Below are 24,101 nucleotides of genomic sequence, written 5' to 3'. Positions count from 1 at the left end.
GGCGTAAACCCGGGAGGCGGAGCTTGCAGTGAGCCGAGATCGTGCCACTGCACTCCAGCCTGGGCGACAGAGCTAGACTCCGTCTCCAAAAAAAATAAAATAAAATAAAATAAAATAAACTTCTGTAACCACTACTGATAATTATTCCTGCCACCATGTTTTTTAATCCATGTCACCTGCTTAGCATCCTTTCTAGCAGCAGAGAGGGCTGCTTTGGACTGCCCTGGAAGCTGGGTTTCCACACAGCTCCTTGAGCGCCATCCTTGCTCTCGGTTCCCTTGGACCAGCCCAATGGGTGCTTCAGCTGCTCATGGCCCAACCTAAGGCTTCAGCTCTTCCTGGCTCAAATTATGGGATGTTTCAGGCATATGTCTCATTCTTACCCTGGGAAAATATTCTGTATTACAAGATATCCCAGTGCTTCCTGAAATCCAGAGGCAGAACAGTACAGTGGAGAGAGTAGAGTTTTGCATAGAGAGAAATGTGGGCTTGAGTTCCCCACGTCTCCCCTGCCTGCACCTACCATGCACGCCTTCTCAGGGCACTATGCACATCTCACTTTATCCTCCTGTTTATCATGCATTATTGTCACGGTCTGTTTGCATCCTTGAGTCCTGGCCACCTGTTGGGCAAAGCAGTCAAGTACTCAGCTTCACTCTCCACCACTGCAAAGTGGGGATAATGATACTTATTTTGCAGGACTTCGGGGATGGTTAGAAATAATATGCCGAGGCTAGGCACGGTAGCTCACACCTATAATCCCAGCACTTTGGGAGGCCAAGGCAAGTGGATCATGAGGTCAGAAGATCGAGACCATCTTGGCTAACACAGTGAAACCCTGTCTGTACTAAAAATACAAAAAATTAGCCGGGCGTAGTGGTGGGCACCTGTAGTCCCAGCTACTCGGGAGGCTGAGGCAGGAGAATGGCATGAACCTGGGAGGTCGAGCTTGCACTGAGCCGAGATTGTGCCACTGCATTCTAGCCTTGGGCGACAGAGCAAGACTCCATCTCAAAAAAAAAAAAAAAAGAAAAAAAAGAAGATGCCGAATCCAGAACCTGGCACACACAGTGGCTCTTATAGTTGGTGTCCCAGAAGTCACTCACTTGTTCTCAACTCCGTGCCCTGTGGTTAAGGCAGCTCCACCCACTGCTCCAGAGCACCAGAGTCTGTTCAGAAGCACCTTAGAAAGTGAAAGGAGACTGACCTCATGGATAGCCCTGAGTGTTCCAGAGGAGCCATCAGCCCACCAATGGGTTCAGGCCTATTTACTGAGCAGCTGCTGTGTGCCGGGTTGTTATGCTACACACTGGGACCCAAAAACTGAAGCAATGCAGCCCCTGCCCTTGAGGCGCACAGTCCAGTTTAAGAGACACATGCGCAGACAGACCGTGACCGTGACGCACAGTAAGCAGCGGATGGAGTGAGGTGTGCACAGCAGCCTGAGAAGGGGTGCATGGTGGATGCAGGCAAGGGAGGTGTGGGGAAACCTTTCCAGAAGAGCCACATTTGTGTTTGGGATGGGCCTTGAGGGACAGTGCAGGTGTTCGCCCTGTTCTGGTGAGAGGTGCAATGTAGTTGGACTGCCTGGGACCTCTGTGGAGTGGGGCAAGTGAAGGGCGGTCAGGACGGCATGTGGTGGTTGGGATGCTTCCTGGACTCCTACATCACCCTCCCTCACCTCTGGGCCTTCCTCCCCATCATCAGGGATCCCGGGTGCAAGGGGCACAAGTTTGCACACAGTGGCCTGGCTTGCCAGCTGCCCCAGCCCTGCGAGGCAGATGAGGGGCTGGGTGAGGAAGAGGATAGCAGCTCTGAGCGAAGCTCCTGCACCTCGTCCTCCACCCACCAGAGAGATGGGAAGTTCTGTGACTGCTGCTACTGTGAGTTCTTCGGCCACAATGCGGTGAGTGAGCCTGCCCAGGCCAGAGAGGGCTGGGGCCAGCCCAGGTGAGCAAAAGGAGCACACTGTTCTCCCCAGAGAGACCCCTTTGCTCACGGTGGCGATTACCGCGCTGGGGCCATGAGTCTTGCACCTGCGTCCGCTCGCTTATCCTCACAGCACATTCGTGAGATCGGGGTTTTTAAACATTTTGCTACCTTTGCTCTTCTCGTGGTTTCTCTTAAGATTGACTTTTTTTCCTTAGGCAAAAGGAAAGGAAATGGCAGAGAGAAAGCTATGATTCTGATGAGTATGTATACGTGTGTATCCCAGAGAAGTGAACGCTTGGGCGTGATGAAGGCAGAGTGGAAGCAAAAAGGCTCTCAGTCCCCCAAGTGTGACAGCCAGCCGAGGGACAGGCCGTGAGCACAGACGGCGCCAGGAAGGAGGCTCAGATCAGAGGGCATGCTGGCTCTGGCCAGGGGGAGGAAGCAGTGCAGAAGTCTCATAAGGTGAAGAGGAGAGGGCCGCTGGTTAGGGTAGAGCAGTTGAGGATAGAAGAAATGAAGTAATTAAATTGCTAGTCACCTTTGAGCTACGGGTTATTATCCTCATTTTAGAGATGACAAAATTGAGGCCCACAAAGACTCGGTGACTCGCCCAAGGTCATACAGCTTCCCGGTGACGAAGCCTGGGCTTCAACTTGCTTTCCCAGCTCCCCAGTCAGTGTTTGCCCAGCTCTGCCCTGTTCCCTCCTAGTCCCTTCACCCACTGCCGCCTGGGTTCAGCCTGGCTGAGAGGGTGAAGCCATGTGGCCTTGGTGGCTAATGGTAGAGAGAACAGTTGTCTTGCTTCTCATCACATACTTGGTGCCAGCGGGTGGGAGTGCTATGGGCCTCCCAGGCCCAGGGTGTAATGTCAGCACCTCCCCCCCCCACCAGCCGCCCGCTGCCCCGACGAGTCGGAACTATACTGAGATCCGGGAGAAGCTCCGCTCGAGGCTGACCAGGCGGAAAGAGGAGCTGCCCATGAAGGGGGGCGCCCTGGGCGGGATCCCTGGGGAGCCCGCCGTGGACCACCGAGATGTGGATGAGCTGCTGGAATTCATCAACAGCACGGAGCCCAAAGTCCCCAACAGCGCCAGGGCCGCCAAGCGGGCCCGGCACAAGCTGAAAAAGAAGGTGGGTGTAGGGAGAGCCCAGCTCTGCCATCTCTCCTCCCTGAGGACCCTCGCCCCAACCCCCAGGACTTCTGGGGCGTGAATGATGCTGGCTGCCAAAAGCCTCAGCTTGGCTCACTGTTCTGGGAACGTCTGAATGAGTTGGGGAGGCATCAGGGTCAGGGAGCCTGGGGGCAAATAACTGGAGGAAAAAACGTGTTGTGGCCTGAGAAGCTGCTTGTTGGATTCCTCCAAGCTGAGGACTTGCTTCAGGCATGTATTCATTCAGCAAACACTTCTACAAATACTGGCAGCCAAAGTGTGACACAGTTAAGTTCTCACCCAGGAGAAGCTGCCCAGTGGGGAGACTGACACAAAACTGGACAAGCATATTAGCATGTGACAAGTACTGGGATGAGGGAAGTCCCCCATCCTGCCTGGAAATGGCTTTACAAGAGGCTGACTGTGAGTACAGACTCCTCAGGAGGGCCCTCCTGGCAGCAGGCATGGCACATTCCACAGCAGCTTGACAGCCAAAACTGAGCAGAAGAGAGGCGGGATGGACACTGTTGTTGAGGGAGGGCCCTCGAGGCCCTACGGAAGAGCTTTGGCTTTATCCCACCAGTGAGAGAAGTCACTGAGGGTTTTAATCGGAGAATGCAGTTGGTCACACCTGCATCCTAAGATTACGGCATGGCCAAATGGAAGGTAGCTTGGAGGGTTCCAGGCAGGAAGACCTCGAGTTCGATGCCTCAGGCAGGAAATGCAGGCCAAGGGAGAGATGATTGATGGTGGGGCCAGAGAAGAAGAGAGGGATTTTCAGAGAAAGCCGAAGTGATGGGCCTTTGATCTGATGGCAGGAGAGGGAGATGGAGGCAGGGATGTCTCCCAGGTGTTTGCTTGGTGACCAGCAAGATGGTGGTACCTTTCACTGAGCCAGGATGGGATTTGCAGAAGACAGTGAATTCAGTTGAGGCATGTTGACTTGAAGGTTCCCGTGAGACATCTCAGAGGAGAAGTGCAGGGCTAGCGTTTACCAGTGCAGAGATGTAACTGAAGCCAGGGGAATGAACCAGTCCTCGGGACTGAGGACAGAACCTGGTGAACTATTCCTGGGCAGCCTTCCTGCCAGATGAGCCCCGGAGCTTGATGGCTTGTCCTTTGTGGCTTCATTACCTGTTCACCTGCCTACTCCCAACTGCATCTGCACAGTGACACGCTTGGGAGCCCAGCATCCGAAGAGATTTGGGTGTAACAACCAGCTAGTTCCAGTTCCTGGGTGGTCAAACAGCCCTAGTGCTTTGGAAAGCCGAAGTGATTCACCATCCTTTTTCAGCCCCAAGGACAACCAGGATCCTGCTCCTGCCGCCTGAAGTAGTGAGCCAAGGGGTCCCACCGCTGCCTTCTGAAAGGGGTCAGCACTATCTTTCTCCCATGCAGAATCACCCAGCCAGAAAGGTTCAGTGAGCTGCAGCAGTCTCTGGCCTTTCCTGGCTTCTTAGGGCAGTGCTTCCCAGTTAGGTCCCCAGAGAGCATACCCGGCAGTTCCCAAGTCTGGTGTGCTTTTCATAAATATGTGTGCCCACATGTCTCTTTCCCTTTACTGATAATGCTATCTTCTCTCACCTTTTCTTCTGACAAACTTTCCTTCCAAGTTCAGTTCAGCTGTTTCCTCCTTCATAGCCATCCTTTGGTAACTTCCACTGTACTCCCATCCCACTTCATATATCTGGAGGCTCTACTCACTCATCCCACACTGCACAGCTCCTGTCTGGCAGGCCCAGGTGGAACCAGGCAGCCCTCCCTTTCCAGACTTAGTCGTGGGGCTGCAGGCAGGGACAGATACGCAGTGGCAGTGGCATGCATTAAGTGATTGTGGTTATTATCTCTGCAGACAGCAGCCTTCTCCCTTGTCTCCCTCCACCTCCTGGACTTCACGGTCTGGCTCTCCACCAAAGCCCAGCTGCTCCTTCTCTCCTGCCTCAGGAGATGGACAGAGCTCAGCATCTCTCTGCTCCCTTCTCCCACTGCCAGCCCGTGACTCTCTCACCTTGTCTTTGTGTCTTCTGTCTACATGAAGGTGAGAGAGTCATGGGCTGGCAGTGGGAGAGGGGAGCAGAGAGACGCTCACCCTGCTCCTTAAAAACTGCACCCCTTGGCCGGGCGCGGTGGCTCAAGCCTGTAATCCCAGCACTTTGGGAGGCCGAGACGGGCGGATCACGAGGTCAGCAGATCGAGACCATCCTGGCTAACACGGTGAAACCCCGTCTCTACTAAAAACTACAAAAAACTAGCCGGGCGACGTGGCGGCGCCTGTAGTCCCAGCTACCTGGGAGGCTGAGGCAGGAGAATGGCGTGAACCTGGGAGGCGGAGCTTGCAGTGAGCTGAGATCCAGCCACAGCACTCCAGCCTGGGCGACAAAGCAAAGACTGTCTCAAAAAAAAAAAACAAAAAAACTGCACCCCTGGCTCTGTCATCTGTGACCTCCTGGCCACTCCTCCACATCCACTGAAGACTCTCCTCCCCCTTTCTCTTATTCCCAGGCCAATCCATTCCTCACTCACTTGAATGGAGTAAACATTGTAAGTATTGGTAGGAGGGCAGGCAAATTACCCATCTCTCACTCACTCGCCAGTACTCAGTTCCTTGTCCCGCTATCTTTCTTTCAGACCCACTCAAACACCACAGCCCTGGGTTCCACCCTAGCCTGGCTCTCCCTTTCTACAGCTCAAGAAAAGCACGTGAGTGAATCTGTGGCAGCCGGCCATGTGGGCTTCTGCTTGCTGAGCTCCCATGTCACCAGGCGGGCCTCTCATGGTTCCCTGGGCTTCCTGTGCCTTAGCACGTCCATTCCCCACAGTCCTTCTGTCAGGCCTCCAGTCTTCTCAAACCACTAGACCTAGCCAGCCCACACCTTATTTTTTGTCAAATAACCTCACTTTCGATTTCAATGAGGAAAAAAGCCATTGTACAGGGATTCTCCCACTGTTTTGCCATTCCCACCTGCAAACATACTTTCTTCCTTGTCATGAGAGTCACCCTTTTCCTGCCTAAGGCCCGTGCAGTACTTTCTTCATCCCTCAGCCCAGTAGTAGGCTCTTGGTCTAGCTTAGCCTGTCCTCTGTGCTGTTCCCATCCACATTTCATTGTGCCCATCACTCTCTTTTTTGGAAGCAAACTGCTCCCTGAGACTGTTACCTCTCTTTCAACCCCTCTCCAGCCTCTTTCCTCTCATCACAGCCACATTTCTTGAAAAATGATGTCTGCATTCACTGTCTTCACTTCCACCCATTAGCTCACTGCAGATTGTTTTCTACCCACACCCTCTCCAGAGTCACTGGTGACTTTTTTGTTGCCAAATCCATCCTCCTCTCCTGTTCCTGTCGTATTCTTCCACTAGAGAATAGCTGGCATTTTGTGTTTGTTCTCCTTTTCACGCGTTGTCTTTGGCTCCTCTGACCTCAGCCAGGCAGGAAAGGGAAGGGGGAGTACCATGTTCTCCAGATGTCTTGCCTGCCTCTCTGACATCCTGTCTCCTTTGTGAGCTCCTCTTCCTCCACTTGACCCTCTTTCATGGGGACATCTCCCTGGGAAAGAGAGATGCCATCTAGAAACGAGCCAAATAGTGTTTCCTCCCCACCCTGCATATCCACGTCTCCAACTGCTACTGGACACCTCCTCATGGACGTCCCACAGGTATCTCAGACTCCGCACATACAAATTTCAGCTTGTTGTCTTTCTCCAAACAGGCCTGCTATCCCTTCTCTGTTGTCTCTCTAGTCAATGGCACCGCCTCCCACCCTGCTGCCTGAGCCGGAGCTCTGGGCGCCAGCCTGGGGAGTGCATTATAGCAACCCGGAGCAGCGTGCCTGGAACTGGATCTCAGTTTGACACTTGGCTCAGCCACACTTGCTGTATGACATTGGGCAAATCACTTAACCTCTAAGCCTCAGTTTCTTCATCCATAAAATGAGAATAACAGAACCTAAGTCATAGATTGTTGCGGGGATGAAATGGAGTGATGTATGGAAAGGTTGGGCAGAGTGCCCGGCATGTGTGAGTGCTCAGGCAATGGGGCTGCTGTAGCAGCCATAGTGGCCGTCAGTGTTTCTCTGACTTTTCTCATTCTGTCTCCCTACCCATCACCAAAAGCCCTATCCATGCCACGTCGCTGATAGCTCAGACCAGTCGACTGCTCTCCACCCTACTGCCACTACCTTAAAAGCCATTAGTAGCTGGACACTGCCCTCGGGCACAAACCCTGTAGGGTCTGCAGGGCTCTTCACGATCAGCCCCTGCCAGCTTGCCAGCTTTATCTCTCAGCCTCTCCTTTCTGACCTTCCTACCCACCTGCCCCACCCAACCCCCACGTCCCCCAAAAAATCTGGGCTACAGCTATACCTTTAAATGATTTGCATTCCCAGAAGATACTGAGCTTTCCCATTTCCAGCCTTTCCGCTTGCTATTCCTTATGTCTAGAAAATGCTTGTCCCACTGCCTCCAGGATGATCCCACTCCCACTTCAGTGCTCAGTGCAGATCCTGCTGCCTCCAGGAAGCACTCCCTGGTGACCCAGTCTGGGTTGGGAGCATCTCCTCTAGGTTCCCAGATCACCCTGTGCTTTCTTCCATGCAGCATTTGTCACTGTCACTCTGAATTCAACAGGCTGTTTGCTGTTGTCTCCCTCAGCAGACTAAAGTCAGCGAGGCAGAGAATGTCTCACCGTACGCTAAACTCACAGGGCCTGGCCTGCTGCCTCACAGCCTCAATGGTCGGTAAATGGTCGTCAGATGGAATTGAGAAACATAGGAACTTCTGAAGATCAGGCCTGGGTGTATTGTCCTGGCTCTGCCACTTCCTAGCCGCCGCCGCCTCCTGTTCTTTCCAAAGTCGAGGTTTCTCACCTATAAGCAGGGGGTCATGATGCAGCAAAGACAGTGGCGAGGATTAAAGGAGACATCTATGGGAAGTGCTCATCGTACAAAGCAGAAAGTGTGTGTTTCTGTGCTTTCTCCTCTTGATACCAGAGTGTATATGGTTCCATGTCATTCCCTCCACACCAGTAGTCAGACTTTTTGTTTTAGCAGCAAAACTTTTCTGTGAAATCTGTGTGGTGCTGGGGGAGCGAGGTGAAGGGCCCTTGGTCCTCGTTGGTCCAACCCAGGGCCTCTGAGCCCTACCCACAGCTAGAAAAGCTGCTCCCTGCGGGCCATGAAGCCCAGCCCCACCTTTGCACATGGGAAAGGACCCCACACAGACTCTCAGCTGTCCTCATTGTGACCCTGGAATATAGAGATACCTCTTCCTCCTAACTTACAAATAGGGAAAGTAAGGTTCAGAGAGAATAAGTGATTTGTCCAAGGTCCCACAGAACAATTGACTGTAGTCCATTGTGGAGCCAGGATTCACAAAAGACAAGTGCCTGCCTGGTGGGACGCAGGGTCACCCTCTTTACATTGACTCTGAGGTGGTAGCAAGCCCTGGTTTCTCTCACCAGCTGCCCTTTCATTTTTCTCTTCCTCCATTCCCAAATCAGCTGGAAGTACAGGAGACAGTGGGAATCAATGGTGCCAGGCACACCACAGCCACCTCCTTCCCGAGGGTTTTGGTATCTGCCTCCTGTCTCCCTCTAAAGGCGTTGGCCTTGACGTGGGATGGAGAGGTTGGGGTGACTCAGATCCCACAGACTTTCATTTTGATTCCCTAGATCCAGGTCTATCAAAGCCAACCAGCAGGGCCTGGCCTCTCTGAGCCTTCCAGGCCTCACCTGGGCAAAGGAGCAGCTCTCACATCTTGGCTGTGTAGGCCAGTGTGGTTGTCCATGGCATGCCATTGGGCACACTCTAGATGTGGCCTTGATTACTTGAGACCAAGTGTGTAGCAACTGGCCTTCCTATGGGAACACCGTCCTCTTTAGTAATACCCAGATATAGTATCAGGAAGGCACATGTCCTCCCAACCAGAGCAATCTCATCTACCCCCACACCTGCCTGCTGTAAGACCCCGTGATGGCATGGCTTTTTCCCTACCAAGCGCAGGGGTAGAGAGAATGCCTCTCTAGTAGTGGTCTTCTTCACATGCATCCCCACTTTGGCTTTACTCCGAAATTATTGTCCCCATTTTGCAGATGAGTCCACTGAGACTGGGGCTCTGGGTGAACAAGCTGTAAAAACCCTGCCCTCTGTGGGTATGACTGTGCCCCTGCCCCCAGGACATGCACCTGTCTGGCTGCAGTTTGCTGTCACTCCTGCAGGGTGGGTAAGCAGGCTAGGATTTTAAGGCTTTGCCTCCAGCAAGTTAGTGGCAAAGCTGGGCCCCAGGCTGATGGGTCAGGTATCACATTGTGCCTGGCAGTTGACAGCCCCTGCTAAAACTGCCTCTTGTCTTGGCAGGAAAAGGAGAAGGCCCAGTTGGCAGCAGAAGCTCTAAAGCAGGCGAATCGTGTTTCTGGAAGCCGGGAGCAAAGGCCTGCCAGGGAGAGGCTCTTGGAGTGGCCCGACCGGGAACTGGATCGGGTCAACAGCTTCCTGAGCAGCCGTCTGCAGGAGATCAAAAACACTGTCAAAGACTCCATCCGTGCCAGCTTCAGTGTGTGTGAGCTCAGCATGGACAGCAATGGCTTCTCTAAGGAGGGGGCTGCTGAACCCGAGCCTCAGAGTCTGCCCCCATCAAACCTCAGTGGCTCCTCAGAGCAGCAGCCTGACATCAACCTTGACCTGTCCCCTTTGACTTTGGGCTCCCCTCAGAACCACACGTTACAAGCTCCAGGCGAGCCAGCCCCACCATGGGCAGAAATGAGAGGCCCCCACCCACCATGGACAGAGGTGAGGGGGCCCCCTCCCGGTATCGCTCCCGAGAACGGGCTCGTGAGGAGACTCAACACCGTGCCCAACCTGTCCCGGGTGATCTGGGTCAAGACACCCAAGCCGGGCTACCCCAGCTCCGAGGAGCCAAGCTCAAAGGAAGTTCCCAGTTGCAAGCAGGAGCTGCCTGAGCCTGTGTCCTCAGGTGGGAAGCCGCGGAAGGGCAAGAGGCAGGGCAGTCAGGCCAAGAAGAGCGAGGCAAGCCCAGCCCCCCGGCCCCCAGCCAGCCTAGAGGTTCCCAGTGCCAAGGGCCAGGTTGCTGGCCCCAAGCAGCCAGGCAAGGTCCTAGAGCCTCCCAAAGTAGGCAGCTGTTCCGAGGCTGGAGAGGGGAGCCGGGGGAGCCGGCCAGGACCAGGTTGGGCTGGCAGCCCCAAAACTGAGAAGGAGAAGGGCAGCTCCTGGCGAAACTGGCCAGGCGAGGCCAAGGCACGGCCTCAGGAGCAGGAGTCTGTGCAGCCCCCAGGCCCAGCAAGGCCACAGAGCTTGCCCCAGGGCAAGGGCCGCAGCCGCCGGAGCCGCAACAAGCAGGAGAAGCCAGCCTCCTCCTTGGGTGAGTGCACCAGGAACCGAGCGGCTGACCCCTACCCCAGCCAGGCCACGGGGTGGAGGGGCAGCCTTTGTGTATAGGCAGTGCTGCCCCCAGAGCATAACCCCAGAGGCCTGGCCATGGGCACTGAGCCCTCCTGGCTGTGTCTTCCTAGACGATGTGTTCCTGCCCAAGGACATGGACGGGGTGGAGATGGATGAGACTGACCGAGAGGTGGAGTACTTTAAGAGGTAGGTGTGGGCTGCCTGCTCTCCCACTTGTGGAGGACTCCAGGTCCTGCCCACACTCAAGCCCTGTGTTGTGCCTCAAGCCTCAAAAAGGCCTGCTCCCTTGGCCCTGACCCCTTGGGGAGGCTCACCGCACCCCCCCAGGCCCTCTCCCACCAGCCTGCCTGCTGAAAATCCATGGAGCAACTGGGCAGGATGGCACATCTAGGAATGTGCAAGAGAGACAGGAGGAGGCATGTCAGGCCCCCAGAACCAGGGCTTTTTCCAGCTATGTTCACTTTATGTCTTCACTTGCACATTCTCTGCTTTGCCTAGGCTGAGGTCAGTGAAGCAGTCTGGACCAGGAGTCTAGATGGCCATGAACATGCAGCCTACTGATACATGGCATAGGGTTGGGGAGGATAGAAGGGGTGGGGGCTGGCCAGGAGGCCTTCCCAGGAGAGGTGGTAACCAAGTTGAAACCTGAAGAGTAAGAATGAGTTGGCCAGACAAGATGAAAAGGTATTCATGCCAAGGGGGGCAGTGAGTACAGAAGATTAGGGTGAAAGAAACACAGCATACAGTCACCCTCCATATCTGTAATCGAAAATATTCAGGAAAAAAAAATAGCAATACATTACTAAATAATGCAAAATTTTAAAAAATTAGTATTTTTGGCCAGGCATGGTGGCTCATGCTTTTTATTCTAGCACTTTGGGAGGCCAAGGCGGGCAGATCACCTGAGGTCAGAAGTTCAAGCCTGGCCAACTTGGTGAAACCCTGTCTTTACTGAAAATACAAAAATTAGGCAGGCATGGTGGCACGTGCCTGTAATCCCAGCTACTCAGGAGGCTGAGGCAGGAGAATCGCTGGAACCTGGGAGGCAGAGGCTGCAGCGAGCTGAGATTGGGCCACAGAGCGAGACTTTGTCTCAAAAAAATATGTATTTTTACAGGCATTGGCTCATGCCTGTAATCTCAGCACTTTGGGAGGCCAAGGGGGGCAGATCACTTGAGGTACTTGAGGTCAGGAGTTCGAGACCAGCCTGGCCAACATGGTGAAACCCTGTCTCTAATAAAAATCCAAAAATTAGCCAGGCATGGTGGCGGTGCCTGTAATCCCAGCTACTTGGGAAGCTGAGGCAAGAGAATCGCTTGAACCTGGGAGTCAGAGGTTGCAGTGAGCCAAGATTGTTCCATTGCACTTCAGCCTGGGTAACAGAGTAAGACTCTGTCTCAAAAATAAATAAATAAAAATAAAAATATAACTACATAGCATTTACATTGTATTAGGTATTTTAAGTAATCTAGAGATGATTTAAAGTATATGGGAAGGCCAGGCACAGTGGCTTCTGCCTGTAATCCCAGCACTTCCGAAGGCCAAGGTGGGAGGATCGCTTGACCTCAGAAGTTCAAGACCAGCCTGGGCAATATAGTGAGACCCTATCTCTTATTAAAAAATAATAGGCCAGGCGCGGTGGCTCAAGCCTGTAATCCCAGCACTTTGGGAGGCCGAGACGGGCGGATCACGAGGTCAGGAGATCGAGACCATCCTGGCTAACACAGTGAAACCCCGTCTCTACTAAAAAATACAAAAAACTAGCCGGGCGAGGTGGCGGGCGCCTGTAGTCCCAGCTACTCCGGAGGCTGAGGCAGGAGAATGGCGTAAACCCGGGAGGCGGTGCTTGCAGTGAGCAGAGATCCGGCCACTGCACTCCAGCCTGGGCGACAGAGCAAGACTCCGTCTCAAAAAAAATAAAAATAAAAATAAAAATAATAATAATAATAATAATAAAAGTATATGGGAAGAGCCGTGCAGATTATATGCAAGTACTACACCATTTTTTATATAAGGGACTTGTGCATCTGCAGATTTCGATATCTGGGTGATAATAATAATAATAGTAATAATAATAATGATAATAAAAGTATATGGGAAGAGCCGTGCAGATTATATGCAAGTACTACACCATTTTTTATATAAGGGACTTGTGCATCTGCAGATTTCGATATCTGGGTAACTAATCCCCAGCAGATTCAGAGGGACGACTGTACTTAAGGGAATGATGGAAGCCAGCCCAGCAGAGCTAGAGAGTCAAATACCAGATGAGGAAGGAAGTAGAATCCCAAGGCAGTTTCACTGTCTTCATACGTTGTCCCCTGGACCCAGTCCAGAAACCACCAAGCCAGCAAAGCTCCTATGCCTGCTAAACACTAACATCTGAGAGCCAAAGAGGTTGTGTAGAGAACCTGGTTTCTTAGTGATGGGGACATGGTACCTTAGGAGTCCAGTGAGGAAGAGAAGGAACCTCTGATTGTGCTTCTCCTGTGTCCCCCAAACCCAACAGGTTCTGTTTGGATTCTGCAAAGCAGACTCGTCAGAAAGTTGCTGTGAACTGGACCAACTTCAGCCTCAAGAAAACCACTCCCAGCACAGCTCAGTGAGGTACAGAGACCCCAAGAGTTACATCCACTGCCTCTCCCTGTGCTTGGCCACACTCTATACCCCCGCCAGACCATTCTGTGCTCTGGGGCATAGGGAGTTGGGCTTTGGGCGTGGGAGCCCTGGCCTGTCTGCACCTCCACAGCAATGGCACAGTTGGCTACAGCCTCCAAAGATCTAGGCCCCATCTCCTCCTACAGCCACTCACCTGCAGGCCTCTGTTCTCCTATTACTCCTCCCTGGGCCCTCCTGTCCATGCTCCTGAAGGTCCCCCTCCTGGACTGGCATCTCCTAGGGCATCACCAACAGGGTCTTACCAGCTGCTTTCAAAAGTGCCCAGATAGCCATCAGACCCATGGGGGCTGTCCTCACCCCTGATGTTATCGGTCCTTGTGTCAAGTCCCATTTCCTGCCCTGGGCTCCTCAGTGTAGGCTACCAAGGTGCTTCCCAGCTGAAGCAGTGTAAGAAGGGGCCAGCCCTGAGTGAACATCATGGGGGTGCATATGGGCTGGGTCAAAGGCTTGTAGGTCATTTAGGCATGGAGGAGTTGATGGCAGCTCCCCAAAGCAGGACAAGTTCCATGAGGATATTGGTAGCCACATTGCCTCCTATAAGAAGAGACCTAGGTGCCAAATGGCTTTGGAATCCTCTCCCAGCCACCCACACAGGTCCTTTTGTCTGAAACAATGATGTACCAGATGATGATCTGGACTGGGAACAGAAAACTGGAGAAGGCACTGGGCCTAGACTGGGAACAGAAAACTGGAGAACCCTCCTGATGAAGAGAAGGGCAGCTAGCAGGCAGGCCTTAGGCTGGGCTGGGGGCTGAGTGGCTCTGCAGTTTCGTATCTCAATCCTCAGCTGCGTCCCTGGGGTCAGGCCTTTTCCGGCCGGCAACCACATAGCTGTCCTGGAGACTATGGAAGGCTGAGGCAGGCAGACTGAGCTCACAAACAACTCGCTTCTCCTATGATGGCCCCACCTGTCTTTCTCCTCTTTCCAGTGCCAGGCCAGCTCCTCTCTGGGCCTAAGCAGCAAACTTCCTGGACCCTCAGCTCCCCAGGGGCAGCTCAGAGAGCCTGCAGCCAGGACAGCCTTCAGAGCCAGGACTCCCTATGACCCTTGTGCTACCCCAGAGTCCAGACCGTCTTCTTTATGCTCACTTTAGTCCTCCTCTGCTCGGAGGGGGCTGGGCTCAGTCAGCCCCCTTTGCCAAATTGAGATGCCCACAAGCCCCAGCAGCATCTTCCAGATCCAAGGTGCCATCCCGCCTCTCTTCTCCACCTCCATGGGAACCAGGAGTAGCAGGAACCCCAGGCACTTCCTCTGTTATCCCTACTGAGAGAAAAGAGATCGCGTCTCCTCCCACAAGCCCAGTTTTTTTTGTTTTTTTTTTTTTGAGACGGAGTTTCACTCTGTCGCCCAGGCTGGAGTGCAGTGGCCGGATCTCCACCTCCCGGGTTTACGCCATTCTCCTGCCTCAGCCTCCCGAGTAGCTGGGACTACAGGCGCCCGCCACCTCGCCCGGCTAGTTTTTTTTTTTGTATTTTTTAGTAGAGACAGGGTTTCACCGGGTTAGCCAGGATGGTCTCGATCACCTGACCTCGTGATCCGCCCGTCTCGGCCTCTCAAAGTGCTGGGATTACAGGCTTGAGCCACCGCGCCCGGCCCAAGCCCAGTTCTGTCATCCAAGAAATCAAACGCAATTGTCTCCTTCCACTCCCTCCTCTTGACCCTTTTTCACCTGGTCTGGCCTCTTTTCCAAGATACTAGATGCCCCTCTCCCCACCCCGTAAAGTGCTCTCCTTTGACCTTCTTCACCCTCCCCTGGGCCGTGTACCTAGAGTCAGAGGCAGGAGCACAGCTGCACAGCTGGCCTCCTGGCCCCTGCTGATGGACAGCGAGTGCCAAAGGCTGGATCTACTCAAGGATTGTCCCACACCTTGTCAGGATCCCAGGACTGGGGCTTTGTCTCCCAACCCATTAACCTGCCTCCTCTGCTACAGGTGATTCAGGGAATCTGTTCAACATTTTCAGCCCAGGGAACAAAAATAGCCAGCTGTTTCTGCTACCAGAGACCCATGGGTACCCAAATGGCATGGGGAGGCTGGAGCATGGGCCGTCGCTTACTGTGATTCTGCTCTTTTTTTCTTTCTCAGGCCCTGCCCAGGCTGAGCTTCTTCAGGGCGTCCTGAGGCCCCGACTGCCAGCTGAAGGCCTACAATTTTTCCGTGTGCCCCACCTACCCGCCCAAGACCTTCTCTGCTCCCCACCATCCTGGACCAACCAAAAGCTGAACGGATGCCACACTGTGCTGGGGCCCCTTGACCTCAGCAGAGCCGCTTCCTGGTGCTACGCAGCCTCCATACTCAGAGCCCGTGGACTGGGCTGGCCTAAGGGCCAGGGCTGATGGTACTGCTAGCCCAACACTGCTCTCTTTGTGTTCGGTTTTTTTGTTTTTGTTTTTATTTTATTTTTTTCCAATTCTTTACTTTTGATACTGTGAAGATCTTTCATGCCGAAAGATAAAGCAACATTTGGACACAGAGTTGGCATGTTGGTGATTTGCGGGTCTGGGTGGGGAGGGAGTTGAGGGTGTGCTCAGAAGCATGGGCTCTCCCTTAGTCACTAACCTTAGCATGTGCCATGCATCAGCAGTTTGGTACTGCTGTCCCGTTTTACAGGTGAGGAAACTGAAGCCAATAGGAAAGTGACTCAGCTGAAATCAGTCTGGCCGATTAGGCTCAAGCACAGACTGGTATGACTCTGGCATCTATGCCCTTTTCTCCTGTTGGGAGGTCTCTGGTATGTGAGCCTAGGGCAGCCCCTTCCCGACTCTTTCGTGTTTCCCTCTTTGCAAGATGGGTGAGTTGGAGGGGTTGAAGTTGGTCTCTGTGCATCTGGATGTCAGAAGAGGTCTAGGAAAGACCCTGAGGCCTTCATGGATCTGTAGCCTGGGCCATCAAGGCCCCTCACACTGACTTCACACAGTCAGGGGAAGTTGGGGGTAAATTGAGTTTTTTTAATAAATTAGATCTGATTTTCCAGTGGGTGTGGGACATGTAGCTGAGGACTTGAGAGTTAAGAAAATAATGAACTCTTATGTAAAGTCAAGCAAACTACCTCATCCCCCGAAATGGATCTGGTTTGTAAATTTGGATTTTAATATAATGAGTTTGCCCAAAATGCCCCTCACATACTTGTGTCCAAACTCCATGCCCCAAAATTTAGTTTCTGCTCCTAAAACCAACTCAAGTTTACATGGGGAGCTAACAGGGTCACTAAGAGTCATGTATTTGGGTGTTGTGAGCAGGACCAGAAACCATGTATCCTCCTCCATCCCTCCCAGGTTGAGACCTACCAAGGGACTGGCAGTAAGCACCAGCTTTTTTTTCTTTTTAGAGAGATGGGGGTCTTGCTATGTTGTCCAAGCTGGCCTCGAACTCCTGGCTTCAAGTGATCCTCCTGCCTTGGCCTTCCAGAGAGCTGGGATTACAGGAATGAGCCACTGTGCCCAGCCTAAGCGTTCTTTACTAAAGAAAAGAACAGCAGTGCCCACAGACTCACAGTTCCTGGTCCCTGGCCTTTCCCAATCCCCAAGGGAAATGTGGATGCTGTGAAATCCCTGTGAAACCTTTCTCTGAATTTATTGGCTGTGTTCCCCTCTCCCATGGGCTCTTGTACTACACTCCTGCCCTGCAGTTGAATTGGCAACACTACCTAAAATTCTGCTTCATTCAAAATTTGCAGGTCTGATCAAGCAGCCCATCTACCTATGGAAACAGACTTCTGTGGAATTTGGGACCTTCGTGCCTGGGCCCCTGACTCCAGTATTTGTTCTAGCCATGCTGGACGACCTTCCTTTCCAGTAAGGTCTCACAACCGCAGGTCTCCCAACTTTCACATATTTTCCTCCTCCTTTAATTTTCCCCGTTTGTCATGAATTCCTGTGTATCCTTCACATCCCAGCTAAGAGGCCATTGTACTATGAAAACTATGACACTTCCAAAAGCGGTACCTTGTCTTAGGTTTTTTGTTTGTTTGTTTTGAGATGGAGTCTGGCTCTGTCGCCCAGGCTGGAGTGCAGTGGCGCCATCTCGGCTCACTGCAAGCTCCGCCTCCCGGGTTCACGCCATTCTCCTGCCTCAGCCTCCCGAGTAGCTGGGACTACAGGTGCCACCACCACTCCCGGCTAATTTTTTTATTTTTAGTAGAGAAGGGGTTTCACCGTGTTAGCCAGGATGGTCTGGATCTCCTGACCTCGTGATCCGCCCACCTCGGCCTCCCAAAGTGTTGGGATTACAGGCGTGAGCCACCGCGCCCAGCCCCCAGAATCTTTAACTTCAAGACCAGTTATCTGTCTATATTACTAGTGTCAACTAATCCATAAGCTCCTCGCACACCAGGTATGTGTCTTGATTATCATCTGCTTGAGCGCAGTGCCAATGCCCAGCACACACTCTTGAAGGAAAGAAAGCACAAAGCTGACCAAGTCATTCCTCCTCAGAAGTCTCTAATAAAGTTGAAACCACTTACTCTGAGAGTCACAGCAGGTACGCTCTGGTCGCAGTCTCCTTTTCTGGCCTTAGCTCCGGCTTCCCCATCCCACCCTAGCCGCAATGCTGTTGCCTGGTGAATCTGTGTACTTGCACATCGCCAGGCCTGTATTCCTGCAGCGCCCTGGCCCAGGACGCCTCCCCTCTCCCAGCCTGAGATTCCCACGCTTCCCTGGAAGCGCCCCCCAGGCAGCTCTGTTAGGGCATTTACAGTAATAACCGTTTACATTTATACAGGGCCTCCCAGTTCAAAACCACTGCCATCCGTATCTGATGCGTCCCCCACCACTGAACACAGGTGTCACACAGGCGCAGTCAGGGCGGCAGGGTGCGTGGAGCGGTTTATCCCGCAACCCCGGCGGCCCTGGCAGGGATGGAAGCGCAGGGGGCCCACGCGGACTCGGCCCCGAGCTCCCGGCCCTAGAGGACTCACTGTCCGCCAGTAGGGGCGTGCCCAAGACGCCGTGCTCTAGGAGAGGTTGGGCACCCGGCGGCCCCTCCCCTACTCCGGATCAGCTGTCTCCGCTGCGTGCGTCTTCCTCTTCCAGTGGGCCTGGGTTAAGCCTTTTAGCGCATGCTCCAAGTCCTCCAGTTCCCACAATGCCTTGCGGCCGGTTTCGCCCTCGGTCCTGGCAACTGTCGCGTAACCACCCATGAAAACGTCGAGGCTTCGCCGTGCGATAGCAGCTCTGGAGCAAATTTGTCCCTCTGCGCGATCCGGAACTCCGAGGTCGTTGCTAGGCGCCGACGTTCGCTTCTTCACATCGGATTGGGTCCCACGCGAAGATGAGGCGGGGTTTCCCCGTGGCGCGCATGCGCGCAGCCAAGAATGGAGGAGTCAGAGCCCGAACGGAAGGTAGTAGAGAGGCGAGGCTCCTAGCGGGTGAGAGCGGGCGTGAAGGGGGGAGCAGGCCGTGCCTGACTCACGTGTGCTTGCAGCGGGCTCGCACCGACGAGGTGCCTGCCGGAGGAAGCCGCTCCGAGGCGGAGGATGAGGACGACGAGGACTACGTGCCCTATGTGCCGTTACGGCAGCGCCGGCAGCTACTGGTGAGGGGCCCGCGTTCGGAGAGGGATGGGGCCGTAACCGCCGGTCGCAGGGAGGAGGGCAGTCTGAGGAGTGAGCTTCAGTACACCGGGGCGCGGCCCCCAGACAAACGAGGGACCGACGGCCTGATCTGAGGGGTAGGGCGGTTCTGCGCCTCGGGCACAGGATCCTCGTCCCAAAGGCAGGATCCTGACGCTGGCCCTGTGGACCCCATTCCCATTCTATCTGTGGGTCCCGGGTGGAACCTCAGCTCCAGAAGCTGCTGCAGCGAAGACGCAAGGGAGCTGCGGAAGAAGAGCAGCAGGACAGCGGTAGTGAACCCCGGGGAGATGAGGACGACATTCCGCTAGGCCCTCAGTCCAACGTCAGCCTCCTGGATCAGCACCAGCACCTTAAAGAGAAGGCTGAAGGTGTGCTGGGCAGCACTGCCGGGGCGGGAAAGGAGAAGCCGAGCCTGGCGCACCGTGTTGGTATCTGTCTGACATCTTCCACTTCTTTTCTCAGCCCGCAAAGAGTCTGCCAAGGAGAAGCAGCTGAAAGAAGAAGAGAAGATCCTGGAGAGTGTGGCTGAGGGCCGAGGTATGGTTGTAGCCAGGATAGTGAGGAGGTAGACTGAGTCTCCTCCTCCCAGCCCCAGGCATGTTATATCTCAAGGGATCTGGCTTCTCAGAAGTAGGAGCCAGCCCTGAGCCATGTCTTTCTCCTCAGCATTGATGTCAGTGAAGGAGATGGCCAAGGGCATCACATATGATGACCCCATCAAAACCAGGTATGTTTGTACAGTCTGCAGTTGCCCTTGCTTAAGATGGTACATGCAGGGTTGCTCCCAGGCCAGCTGTTCCCAGGGCTCTCTTGATATCTATTACCCATTCACAGCTGGACTCCGCCCCGTTATGTCCTGAGCATGTCTGAAGAGCGACATGAGCGCGTGCGGAAGAAATACCACATCCTGGTGGAGGGAGACGGTATCCCACCACCCATCAAGAGCTTCAAGGAAATGAAGTTTCCTGCAGGTAGTCAGGGACCGGAGAGAGATACCACACTTTTATAATCAAATGTCTGTGAGGTTATGTGCGAGCCCACCCTGAGTTCAGCCACATCTGCATTGGATCCAGTCACTGGGGCGGGAGGGATTTGAGGAGAAGTTTCTTTAGGTTCCTTGTTGCCCCAGCTGTACATGTTCATTGTTCTCTGCTGTTATAAAGTTTCAGGAGGAAAGTGCCATTGGGCATAGACACTGGGTACAAGTCCTGGCTGCACCTAGCCTGTGGACCTTGGACAAGTCTCTTTTTTGCTTTTTTTTTTTCCTCCCTCTCTCTCTCTCGCTCTGAGCCTCAGTTTCATCATCTGCAACTTGTAGGGGTAGTGCTAGTTTTCCAGGCTTTGGGGCTCTGAGAAAATACCTGTGAGTCACAAGGACGATGTCCGTTGGTTTTCATAGCCATCCTGAGAGGCCTAAAGAAGAAAGGCATTCACCACCCAACACCCATTCAGATCCAGGGCATCCCCACCATGTGAGTGCGGACTGCGGACCTGGGCTCTTTGAGGAGGGCGGGAACAGGGAGGAGCAATGGCTAGGTGTCCTTCATCTTCTGTTGAAATTGGCTCTCGGGTCATCCTCTCCCAACAGTCTGTCTGGCCGTGACATGATAGGCATCGCCTTCACGGGTTCAGGCAAGACACTGGTGTTCACGTTGCCTGTCATCATGTTCTGCCTGGAACAAGAGAAGAGGTTACCCTTCTCAAAGCGCGAGGGGCCCTACGGACTCATCATATGCCCCTCGGTAAGACAGGCTGGCCTGGAGGGCAGGCCAGAGACTGGGGCTGCCATCTGGTACCAGCCTTTGTCCCTCTGCCTGCAGCGGGAGCTGGCCCGGCAGACCCATGGCATCCTGGAGTACTACTGCCGCCTGCTACAGGAGGACAGCTCACCACTCCTGCGTTGCGCGCTCTGCATTGGGGGCATGTCCGTGAAGGAGCAGATGGAGACCATCCGACAGTGAGTGCTGACGCTCCCTGCCCCCACCTCTGCCACCTGCGAGTCCATGGAAAAGCTAAAGGATGCTTTACCTTAGCCACTCCACAGATCTTCACAGAGGGCTGCTGTGAGTCCAACCCTCAAGGAGCTCCCAGTCTAATGGGGAGGTCAGTTCGAGGAGGACAGAGGGATGTGGCCCGGTACTGTGGGAGCACAGCAGATGGAATGGCCCACCTTGCTGGGGACATCTGGGAGGTGGGAGCTCAGAGAAGGCTTTGCAGGGAAGGTGACGTTTGAATTTGGAAGAGGAGCAGTCCAGGCTGAAAGCACAGAGGCGGACGGCCCAGGAATGTCAGGGTCATTTGGTGGTCAGCAAAGGAGGTTGAGGCACTGGGGTAGGGCTGGATCCCAGCGGCACCTGTGTCCTTTCCATGCTGTGCAGTCCTCTGCAGACTGCCAGAGGCCCTGGACCAGGCCCTCTGTTTACAGATGGGCCAGACCCTATCCCAGAGGCCTTTCTCTATGGACTTCTGAGTCTTAGGGAGATGTGGGCACAGAAAAGGTAAAGCCAGTGGACCAGGAAAGTGAGCCCCGAGTAAAGCCTCTGGAGCTTCAGGACAGCGCTTCTGGGTGAGAGGACTGACCCAGGAGAAGGGGGAAGGGCGTGTCAGGCTGAGCAGTGGTGAAGATGGCTACAGCGCCTTGGGAGAGAGTTGTGTGCTATACATGGGGCAGGTGGTGGGAACAATGAGAAGGGGACAAAGAAATAGGAAGGAGGACAGACAGCAGAACAGATGCAGGGTGTCTGCTTGCCTCTAGGTAGGTGCTAGGCCAGTGGCCCCAACCTCAGTGTCTCTGCTTGGTCCCCAGCGGTGTACACATGATGGTGGCCACCCCAGGGCGCCTCATGGATTTGCTGCAGAAGAAGATGGTCAGCCTAGACATCTGTCGCTACCTGGCCTTGGATGAGGCTGACCGCATGATCGACATGGGCTTCGAGGGCGACATCCGCACCATCTTCTCCTACTTCAAGGTGCCTGCCCCCTGCCCAGCCAGGGCACCCCTACACCACCCCACCACCGCACACCACATCAAACTGTGGAGACCCCACGCCCCTGACCACACCACCCACTGCTCATACTTCGTGGGCTGTGTCTCAGTTGCTCAGCTTCCTCAGACCCCGTGCCCCTCAGCCCAGCCCTGTGTGTCCCTCAGCCCAGCCCTGCGTGCCCTTGGTCGCAACCCCCCCACTTCCTCAGGGCCAGCGACAGACCCTGCTCTTCAGTGCCACCATGCCGAAGAAGATTCAGAACTTTGCTAAGAGTGCCCTTGTAAAGCCTGTCACCATCAACGTGGGGCGCGCTGGGGCTGCCAGCCTGGATGTCATCCAGGTGGGCAGGTGCTCCTGATGGGCGGTCTCTCACCTGTGGGGGCTGGATCTGATAAGGCTCCCTGAAGCTGATTGGAGCCGGGGATCCACCTTGTGGGAACTGGGGGTTTCATTCAAAGCCCCGACCCTTAACCAGGGAAATTTTTAGGACACCCAGCCCTTGGCGGCCAGAGGCTTCTGGTCACCTCATGGTCCAGATGATGGGCTATGGCGGGTAAACCTAACCTTAAGATCACCTTGTGGTGGCAGGAGGTAGAATACGTGAAGGAGGAGGCCAAGATGGTGTACCTGCTCGAGTGCCTGCAGAAGACACCCCCGCCTGTGAGTGCAGCCAGGCCAGGCTGGGGCCAGAGTCCCTAGGACCAGGCAGGGCTTTGGAGGGGACAGAGTGCCGGGGGAGGTGAGGTGGGTGCCCAGGCAGTTAGTCCCTGACTGGAGTTTGTCTTTCCGGACAGGTACTCATCTTTGCAGAGAAGAAGGCAGACGTGGACGCCATCCACGAGTACCTGCTGCTCAAGGGGGTTGAGGCCGTAGCCATCCATGGGGGCAAAGGTCAGGGTGGTGCAAGCACTGGCTTGGACCCTGCCGTAATAGCGGCGCTTTACCTAACGCCTTCCCCTACTTGGTCGGCCTGCCACTCCCCTATCCCATGGTGGCTCTAACAGTGTCTGACCCTCCCCAGACCAGGAGGAACGGACTAAGGCCATCGAGGCATTCCGGGAGGGCAAGAAGGATGTCCTAGTAGCCACAGATGTTGCCTCCAAGGGCCTGGACTTTCCTGCCATCCAGCACGTCATAAATTATGACATGCCGGAGGAGATTGAGAACTATGGTAGGGGCCTGGGGCCCAAGGGCGTGGGCTAGGCTGGGAAAGGGGCAAGCCAGGCACCTAGTGTCCAGCAGTGGGCCAGAGACTCTTCCTCTCTCTGCAGTGCACCGGATTGGCCGCACTGGGCGCTCGGGAAACACAGGCATCGCCACTACCTTCATCAACAAAGCCTGTGGTGAGTCTGTCACCAGAGCCACCTTAGCTATTCCCCGGGTCCCTGCCTGTGGCCACCCAGGTTCTGGCCACAGGGCCCAGGATGGGCCCTGATGCTTCCCCACTCCTCCCCCAGATGAGTCAGTGCTGATGGACCTCAAAGCGCTGCTGCTGGAAGCCAGGCAGAAGGTGCCGCCCGTGCTGCAGGTGCTGCACTGCGGAGACGAGTCCATGCTGGACATTGGAGGTGACTGCGGAGCGGGATCCCCGAGTCCCCAGCCGGCAGGTGGCAGGAGGGGGTGCTGGAAGTCAGCAACACGAAACAGGGACCGAGGGTGCCTAACAGGGGGCCTGAGGTCCAGGGCCTGGATCCTTGCCCTTGACTTGGCTGATCCCTGTCCCCATTCCCCCAGGAGAGCGCGGCTGTGCCTTCTGTGGGGGCCTGGGCCATCGGATCACCGACTGCCCCAAACTCGAGGCTATGCAGACCAAGCAGGTCAGCAACATCGGCCGCAAGGACTACCTGGCCCACAGCTCCATGGACTTCTGACCCGATGGTCTTCCCTCCTCTCCAAGAGGCCTCGGTCCCCAAGATTGCCGCCAGTCTACACACACAGCAGCCCCCTGGACAGAACCAGCATCTCAGCTCGGCTGGCCTGGGCTAGGCCAGACTGGTCCTGGTTGCCTGTTCCCTGTGCTCCTCAGAATTACTATTTTTGTTTCCTTTCACCCCAGCTGCCATTAAAGCACAAACCTCTATCCCAGCCCTGGCCCTGCCTCTGTGTTTCATCTCATCCACCCCCTGGTTCCTGGGCAGACATCACCTCTGACCTCCGGAGCCCCTCTGAGGCAAGGCCCCGGCGTCTCCCGCTAGCACTGCCAACACCCGGCCCGCTGGTACTTGGGCGTGGAAGGAGCCACTGAGCTGATGCCCGCCTCTGGGGACTCAGCATCTCTCCATTGGGTTGTGTGAGTTTATGACTCAAAGAGGGACCACATTGGCCGGCCAAGGAGAAGTGCTTGGATTCTCTGGTCTCCCTGGCCAG

At 54.7% G+C, this 24,101-nt stretch overlaps 2 protein-coding genes across 2 annotated transcripts in view; both read left to right on the top strand.

Moving 5' to 3' along the window:
• FAM193B (family with sequence similarity 193, member B) overlaps positions 1-15,649 on the top strand; it is a 36,621-nt gene extending 20,972 nt beyond the window's left edge. The window contains exons 5-10 of the mRNA XM_011946886.1: positions 1,708-1,906; positions 2,824-3,063; positions 9,435-10,455; positions 10,607-10,682; positions 13,006-13,103; positions 15,261-15,649. Of these exons, the coding sequence (XP_011802276.1) occupies positions 1,708-1,906; positions 2,824-3,063; positions 9,435-10,455; positions 10,607-10,682; positions 13,006-13,102 (1,633 nt within the window). The 3' untranslated portion in view covers position 13,103; positions 15,261-15,649. The remainder of the gene's footprint in view (positions 1-1,707; positions 1,907-2,823; positions 3,064-9,434; positions 10,456-10,606; positions 10,683-13,005; positions 13,104-15,260) is intronic.
• Positions 15,650-16,838: 1,189 nt separating this feature from the next.
• On the top strand, positions 16,839-23,819 carry DDX41 (DEAD (Asp-Glu-Ala-Asp) box polypeptide 41). The gene is made up of 18 exons (XM_011946885.1): positions 16,839-16,851; positions 17,475-18,513; positions 18,597-18,707; positions 18,956-19,115; positions 19,210-19,284; positions 19,414-19,474; positions 19,582-19,718; positions 20,147-20,219; positions 20,336-20,489; positions 20,568-20,704; positions 21,554-21,716; positions 21,943-22,074; positions 22,323-22,394; positions 22,529-22,625; positions 22,756-22,905; positions 23,006-23,077; positions 23,192-23,302; positions 23,469-23,819. The coding sequence occupies exons 2-18, from the start codon at positions 18,487-18,489 to the stop codon at positions 23,603-23,605; spliced, it is 1,869 nt and encodes a 622-aa protein (XP_011802275.1). The 5' UTR covers positions 16,839-16,851; positions 17,475-18,486; the 3' UTR covers positions 23,606-23,819.
• The last annotated feature ends 282 nt before the right edge of the window (positions 23,820-24,101 follow it).

This window comes from Colobus angolensis, unplaced genomic scaffold (assembly GCF_000951035.1).
Source record: "Colobus angolensis palliatus isolate OR3802 unplaced genomic scaffold, Cang.pa_1.0 Scaffold254, whole genome shotgun sequence".
NCBI lineage: Eukaryota > Metazoa > Chordata > Mammalia > Primates > Cercopithecidae > Colobus > Colobus angolensis.
Note: the sequence above shows the minus strand (reverse complement) of the source record. Positions and strands in the feature narration are given on the sequence as shown.

Coding starts and splice junctions, on each gene's coding strand:
- DDX41 (XM_011946885.1), top strand. CDS start 18,487: ATGGAGGAGTCAGAGCCCGAACGGAAG. Junction 19,285..19,413: donor GAGTGTGGCTGAGGGCCGAG/GTATGGTTGTAG, acceptor CTTTCTCCTCAG/CATTGATGTCAGTGAAGGAG. Junction 20,220..20,335: donor ATCCAGGGCATCCCCACCAT/GTGAGTGCGGAC, acceptor CTCTCCCAACAG/TCTGTCTGGCCGTGACATGA.